This window comes from Chiloscyllium plagiosum, chromosome 5, assembly GCF_004010195.1.
Source record: "Chiloscyllium plagiosum isolate BGI_BamShark_2017 chromosome 5, ASM401019v2, whole genome shotgun sequence".
Taxonomy (NCBI): domain Eukaryota; kingdom Metazoa; phylum Chordata; class Chondrichthyes; order Orectolobiformes; family Hemiscylliidae; genus Chiloscyllium; species Chiloscyllium plagiosum.
The window spans coordinates 37,299,285-37,307,245 of record NC_057714.1 but is presented as its reverse complement, the minus strand read 5'-3'; the positions used below and the strand labels follow the sequence as shown (position 1 = coordinate 37,307,245).

At 41.4% G+C, this 7,961-nt stretch overlaps 1 protein-coding gene across 13 annotated transcripts in view; it reads left to right on the top strand.

Annotated features, from left to right (window-relative positions):
- The first annotated feature begins 2,504 nt into the window (after positions 1 to 2,504).
- The window catches only part of phf14 (PHD finger protein 14), a 290,569-nt gene continuing 285,112 nt past the window's right edge, over positions 2,505 to 7,961 (top strand). For 4 of the 13 annotated variants that reach the window (XR_006311667.1, XR_006311666.1, XR_006311664.1 and 1 more), the window contains exon 1: positions 2,509 to 2,644. Coding sequence is in view for 8 of the 13 variants with exons in the window: in XM_043689855.1 (XP_043545790.1) it covers positions 2,602 to 2,644 (43 nt within the window). In the remaining 5 variants the exon portion in view is untranslated. Of the gene's footprint in view, positions 2,645 to 7,961 lie in introns of all 13 variants that reach the window. The other 9 variants (XR_006311668.1, XM_043689858.1, XM_043689860.1 and 6 more) reach the window with 5 other exon arrangements.

Here is a 7,961-nt window from a genome sequence, read left to right as displayed (position 1 = left end):
TTGCCCACATAGTCCCCTTTCTGCTCGGGTGGAACCGAAACAGGAAGGGCATGAAATGTAAGATAGCCCTTTATCAGGATAAGACTGCATGGAATGATAGGAATTGTATATCCCTATCTCTAATGTTCCCTCCTTTGGAGAAGACAGATTTGAAAGCTTCCCCCCATTTTTGACCACGGTCGGGAATCACACATCGTGTATGAGCCGACAAGGTACAAGTCGGTCTAGAGACTTGGGGGAGCTGAGGTTATGTATAGAAACTCAGAATGACACTGAAACAGACAAAGGAGGAAACTACTCAGCACTCCGGGTTCCCTGGGTGGATCTCTGGTAGTACTTTGGAGGCAGAATATTGCGACCGACCCTACCTCCTGACTAGAGAAGGATATGTGCAATTGTGCAATTGGCAATCCTATTCACCTTGACATTTGAGAAGGAGAAGGTGTTAGTAACAAAGAGTGGGAGGAGTAAACACTTAGACACTTCCTTTGATGATAGGGTTTTTCTCGACTATATAGGAGTTCCTAGAGGAGTCCCCGATGAGTTCAAGACCCGCAACCAGATTACAGCAGGTTTTGAATCAGCCCTATTTTGGTGGGTAACGGTCAACAAGAATGTGGACTGGATAAAATTCGATATTTTATTTTACAACCAGCAAAGATTAATCAATTACACTAGGGATGTAGTCAAAGTTATTTCCGAGCAACACGATGCAACCAACAGAATGGCCTGAGAAAACAGACTGGCCTTAGATATGATCCTAGCCGAAAAAGGGGGTGTATGAGTGATGTTAGGAGGTAGCTGTTGTACCTTTATTCCAAATAATACAGCACCTGATGGGTCAATCTCTCGTGCCTTGTTAGGATTGACCACCTTGGCGGAAGAATTGGCTGAGAATTCAGGAGTGGGCACATCACTCACGGGATGGCTGGAATAATGGTTTGGGAAGTGGAAAGGCGTGGTAGTCTCCTTCTTCACCTCCCTGATAGTGGTAGCAGGGGCACTGACAGTAACTGGCTGTTGTATCATACCTTGTGTATGGGGGTTAACCCATCGGCTAATTGAGACGGCCTTGGCTCTAAACAAATGCCTCTAAAAGGTAATCAGGCAGAAGGACTCAATCTCTTGAACAATGAGGGGATGGATGGCCTTAAGGAATTAGCCACTATAAATGAAGTCTCAGGGATGATGCTAGTGAACTGGAAGGCAACGTATGAGACAAATGTAGAAGACAACACTTAGTAGCCATGAAGAAAAGGGGGGGGATTGTAAGGTATAGGGTTAAAATTGTGCAGAATAAGGGAACAGGTGCTGCTTCAGCAAAAGCTTACATTATAAAATTAGGCTGCGCATGCAAATACTAAACAGTGAGAATCAAAAACAGGTAGAATTATCTATGACTAATAGGGCAGAGTGACCGTGTAGCGGATGTACCAGTAACAGGAGAATAGTGTGCCAGTCTCAGGAGGAATGTGGCCAACGGATGGAATTTAGTTTGGCAGGATGATCGCACGAAGACAGCAAACAATGCCAGGATAGTCACATATAAGGAATGAGATAAATAAGAGTAAGGGGCGACAGGCTTAGAGTTATGGGAGAAGTAAACAGAGGCAGAGAGAAGCTACACAAAGGTGGAGTGAAGCTAGAGCTTGTGATAGGCTATGTGCTACAGCAAACGTAACCAATGGGTGAAAGGGGAGGACCGAGAGACGCAGCTGAATAGCATAAATCAGAATGTAACCCTCAGATCGAGGTGCTTACTCGTTAGGCACCTGTTCTTGCAAATATGTATCAATAAAATTTGCTGCTTCAGAATTTGACTCGGACTGAAATTTATTAAAGTGAATTTTGTTTCTCACATTCTTAAATGATTCAAAATGGCACTCGATCGTGGCCACAAATGAAAGCTTTTCACTATATTATTGTATTCTTACTGTAAAATACAGTTGAGACAATGTTAAAAATCACACAATATCAAGTTATAGTTATTTGAAAGCACTACCTTTCAGAGTACTGCTCATTCATCAGGTAGTTGGGGAGCAGGACCATAAGACACAGAATTTAGAGCAAAGGTCTACCCCAGTCCATAACTGGCTCTTCCACCTCATGGCTGCCATCAACACCTCTAATTGGCTCAAAGTGGAGAGGATCTCCAAGAAGATCGCGTAAAATACACAGACATCAAATTTCTTCTCTTCTGCTATAAATCCTCTGTCTGTGGTCCTGCTCCACAACTACCTGATGAAAGAGCAGTGCTCCAAAAGCTAATGCTTCCAAATAAACCTGTTGGATTATACCTAAAGTTGTGTGATTTTTAAACTTGGAGAAAGTGAGGATTGCAGATACTGGAGCTCAGAGTCGAGAACGCGGTGCTGGAAAAGCACAGCAGGTCAGGCAGCATCCGAGGAGCAGGAGAATCAACGATTCGGCCATAAGCCCTTCCTCAGAAATGGCATGCAACCCAGTCCAACATTAGCTCCTCCACATGACTGCTGAGATAGACAGTCAGCCCGAGCATGCGCGACGCCCATCTCCCCGGTGCACGTCTTGACGTCGGAACGCTGGTGATCGCCGCGAGCCTGAGCTCGAGACGCAGCCGTTATGTCCGGGAAGGAGGAAAGTGATATGGCGGTGAAGAGCATGTGTGAGTAAATAAAACAACAAAAACAGCCGCGATCCTGGGCGCCTGGCAGTCCTGTAGAAGTAAATCCCGGCATGATGGTCTGTGTGGAGATCATTAAAGGGCAAGCATTGTGTGGGCCCTAGGCCAGGCTAGGCCTGTAGGTGCTGAGCTTGAGTTTTCACGGATAGACCGGGCTCCTCTTGTCACTGCTGGCGGCGTGGAAAATTATACACAGCTCCTTCGGCTGCTTTATCAGGCGCTTGTTATGATTTCGAGTCAGTTGCTTTCATCAGGTAGCAAGTAAGAAACATAGACAGCAGACAAAAGGGCAGGCAATGTGCAGTAGCTCCCGCAACGTTTTGGAAAAGAGTAACAGAGTTAACGTTCGACCAGTTGTAGGGTTATGGGACTAAGGGCGCCAGCAAAATGAACCATAAGTTGCGAAAATTGTGCAACTCCCTGTCGTACAGTCATACAATAGATCGGTTGACCCATTCTGCTTGTGTTGATAACTTGAAAAGATGCATTTCTTTGGGTTTTCTGAACATATACGTGACTCTTTTTAAAGCTATTTCTATTACCCTGTGAGTGGATTGCAGATCATAAAGTCATAATCATAGAGATGTACAGCATTGAAACAGATCCTTTGGTCCAACCTGTCCATGCCGACCAGATATCCCAACCCAATCTAGTCCCACCTGCCAGCACCCGGCCCATATCCCTGCAAATCCTTCCTATTCATATACCCATCCAGATGCCTTTTAAATGTTGCAATTGTACCAGCCTCCGCCACTTCCTCTGGCAGCTCATTCCATTCTCGTACCACCCTCTGTGTAAAAAAGTTGCCCCTTAGGTCTCTTTTATATCTTCCCCCTTTCACCCTAAACCTATGCCCTCTAGTTCTGGACTCTACCACCCCAGGGAAAAGACCTTGTCTATTTACCCTATCCATGCTCCTCATGCTTTTATAAACTACTATGAGGTCACCCCTCAGCCTCTGACACTCCAGGGAAAACAGCCCCAGCCTCACCCTATACACAAATCACCTGACCCTGGCAACATCCTTGTAATCTTTTCTGAACTGTTTCAAGTTTCACAACATCCTTCCGATAGGAAGAAGACAAGAATTGTATGCAGTATTCCAAAAGTGGCCTAACCAATGTCTTGTACAGCTGCAATATGAGTTCCCACCTCCTAGACTCAATTCTCTGGCCAATAAAGGAAAGCATATCAAATGCTTTCTTCATTATCCTGTCTACCTGCGACTCTACTTTCAAGGAGCTATGAACTTGCACTCCAATCTCTCTTTGTTCAGCAACACTCCCTAGGACCTTACCATTAAGCATTTAAGTCCTGAAAAGATTTGCTTTCCCAAAAATGCAGCACCTCGCACTTATCTGATTTAAACTCTATCTGCCACTTCTCAGTCCATTGGCCCATCTGATTAAGATCCCATTCCAATCTGAGGTAACCTTCTTTGCTGTCCACTACACCTCCAATTTTGGTGTCGTCTGCAAACTTACTAATTATATCTCCTATGTTCATATCCAAATCATTTATATAAATAATAAAAAAAAGTTGTGGACCCAGCACCAATCCTTATGACACTCCACTGGTCACAGGCCTCCAGTCTGAAAAACAACCCTCCACCACCACCCTCTGTGTTCAACATTTAAGTCAGCTCTATCCAAATGGCTAGTTATCCCTGTATTCCATGAGAACTAACCTTGCTAACCAGTCTCCCATGGGGAACCTTGTTGAATGCCTTACTGAAGTTCATATACATCACATCTACCGCTCTGCCCTCATCAATCGTCTTTGTTTCACTAAAGCTTAGTGTATTGTAATATTTCTTCAATACATTGAAGATACACAACAAATGCATTGTCAATATTTTGCAGCCTTGTTTTGTGCATTTTATGATGTATGTGTTTTAATGGATTGGTTGGGAAGAGTTAATTGGATGGGTTTGGAATGTTCTTGCGCTCAGGGTACTAACATTTGTTGATTAGGTTCTGTTCAACACTCAAAATCGCGAATTGAATAAGCTTAGTAACCTGCAAGTCAACCTTATCTTTCGGTCCGTAATTATGCTGCATGACTTCAGTATTTCACCCACTTTTGATTTTTATTTCAGACTTTCAGCAACTGGATTTTTTTCTGTTATGCAAAGTTTTTTTTACATAAAATGTTGGTAATGACTAATCAATAATTGTGTGTGTAACTGGGGCATCAAGTTTGTGAGCTTAATTGGGAATGTCCTCAGTTGTATGATGGATGTTAATTAATTGCACATTTCTGCCTTGAAATGGCAGTGATGTATGAAAATTCCAGCTTAAACAAATGGATAAAACTGTCAATCACTAATGATACAGTATTGTACTTGGCTTGATTTATCTTCAAGATGAGATATGAACATATTGAAAGATTTAATTCAAGAGTTTATCCTTGAGTAAACCTTTATGCTCAGTTTTAAAGCATTGTATCTCAGATTTCAGGAAGATATAATAATGGACTGGAGATAATGAGTCCACTTGAAAAGAATGCAGAATTAGATGATATCGGTTTAAGGTGAGAGGGAAAGATTTAAAAGGAATCTAAGGGGCAACTTTTTCACGCAAAGGGTGGTGCGTATATGGATAGAGCTGCCAGAGTAAGTGGTGGAAGTTGGTACGATTACAACATTTAAAAGGCATCTGGATAGGTATATGAATAGGAAGGAATTAGAGGGAAATGCGCCAAGTGCTGGCAAATAGGACTAGATTAGATTGGGATTTCTGGTCCGCTTGGATGAGTTGAACCAAAGGATCTATTTCCATGCTGTACGTTTCTATGACTCTATAGCTGATTTAAGTCTAAATTTTGTTCTTCAGAATGAGACTTATTTTAGATCAATTTTATTCATAAGTAATGTTGCAATATACGTCAATACATTTAGCAGCAGCAAGCTGTGTGATTAGTTCATTGCCATCGTTTTGTGTTTTTAGATTGCAATGCACAAGTTAGGCAGTACAATGAGAAGATCTCCGTTGCATTCGATATATTTTAGACCCGTCTGTCATGCTAAATTGACAGGATAATGAATGATGGATAATTTTAATGTGGATAAATTTCTTAAAATCCTGTCCCTTACATGCCCTCTTTGCAAGTGCGAGGAGTTCATGGAATTCTTTCAACTGCATCTGCTGCGACTCTCCTTTACAAGTGATCACGTGACCAACTCTCTTTCCCTGGCTCGAAACTTGAAGTAACGTTTTTTGGAAGTTTTTTTTGTGTCTTCCCTCATACCTTCTGAGTTCATCTCGTTATCACCTCCCCCTTCAGATTTTCTTGGTCCTATTCCAACTGCCGATAACCTACTTCTCATGATGGCCCTCATTTTATCCACCATTGTAAATAGTCATTTCTCTCCAGTTGCCCTTCTTGCCTTTAAATCTTCAGCCATCATGCTTCCTCAGGAAAGATTTGCCTCTATTGCCCTTGTTAACTACTGTTCTATCTCCAACCTCCTATTTTCTCCAAAGTCTTTAAACATATTGCCTTCAAAATACATTTCCATTTTTCCCAAAATGTCATATTTTAATCCCTTCAAATCAAGTTTCTGTTTAGCTGTAGCACACGCTCAGTTTATATCAAATTCACAAATGACATCCCACATGATTGTGACATTGTTAAATTTTCCCTCTTCATCCTCTCAACCTTTCTGCAGCCATTTACACTGTTCGCCACGTCATTGTCTTGCAAGCCTTCTTCAGTGTTGTTCAGCTGGGTGTGACTGCTCACACCTGGTTATGATTCCAGCTGATAGTAATATTGGATAAGCCAGATCTCTGAATAAAACCTGAATTGATAGTTGATATGTTTAGTTTCTGCATTTGTTCACCGCAGTGATTGGTCACTGAAAGATGCAAACAAAACTTCTTTAACAACACAACATATGTTTATTACATGAGAAAATAAAAACAAACAAAAAGCTGTCTACATATATACTACGTTATACTGAAAACAAGCAGCAAAACAGTGTCACACACTGATTCCCAACATGATCTTTTTACAGTTATTTAATTCCAGACTGCTGTCATTATTATCTCAGCCTCTTAATTCTGTACTTAATTTATGCTTTCCAGTTTTATACAATTGAACTACTAATAATTTGTTTTATGATTTCTTCTGGGTCTACTCCTACAAGCCTTTTATAATTCTGATGGAACTTTTAAATTCAAAACAGTTTGATGATTTCTATCACCGCTGTCCTGTCTTAGAAACTCCGGAGTTGAGAAACCAATTCTATTGCGTTGTTTTTTTTTTCCCCTGAACTGTACTAAAACAAAACTCTGTTCTTCTGCTCGGAGAAAAACTGTTTCCTTCTGAAGTGATTTGTGTTTATCCAGACTAAAACTTTGAATCTGAAATCAGAGCTAAACTAATTTCCTTAATGTGTTTATCATAAACTTAACAGTATTCAAGGTTTGTGCAAAGATTTGTACCTCGGGTGCCATTTGTCGTGGTTGTGGATATGTTCACTGAACTGGGAAATTGATTTGCAGATGTTTGTCCCCTGTCTAGGTGACATTTTCAGTGCTTAGGAGTCTCTAGTGCAGCATTGCTGCACTGTGTCTTCTGAAATTTATTTGGTTCAGTTTCTGCTGCTTCCAGTTGCTGGTTCCGGTTGTTAATTGTAATGGCTGTTAAATTGGATCTATGTCAATGTCCTTGTTAATGGGGTCAGCCACTGCCGCCACCACAAGCAGCTGGAAGCAGCAAAAACTGAACCAAATAAATTCCAGAAGATACAGTACAGCGCTGCTTCACAGGAGGCTCCAAAGCATGAAGATGTCACCTAGACAGGGACAAAACGTCTGCAAATCAACATACCCACAATTACGACTTAACAATGTAAGCACGTCATCTATAAATACTGCAGTGAACCTCCCATATACTTGATTCGGAGATGCCGGTGTTAGACTGGGGTGTACAAAGTTAAAAATCACACAACACCAGGGTATAGTCCAACAGGTTTAATTGGAAGCACACTAGCTTTCGGAGCGACGCTCCTTCATCAGGTGATTGTGGAGGGCTCAATCGTAACACAGAATTTAGAGCAAAAATTTGCAGTGTGATGTAACTGAAATTATACATTGAAGAATTGATTGTCTGTTAAGCCTTTCATCTGTTAGAATACAGTGATAGCTTCACTTCTTTCATGTGTAAATCACAAAACCCTTTCTTTAAAGTTGCATTCTCGGGTTAGCTGTTAACAATGGTGATAGCTAGACAATATGTTGAAGGTGTTAGCCCCCTGTGTTCTCTGTCTATGACCTAATGTTTAGATTGATTC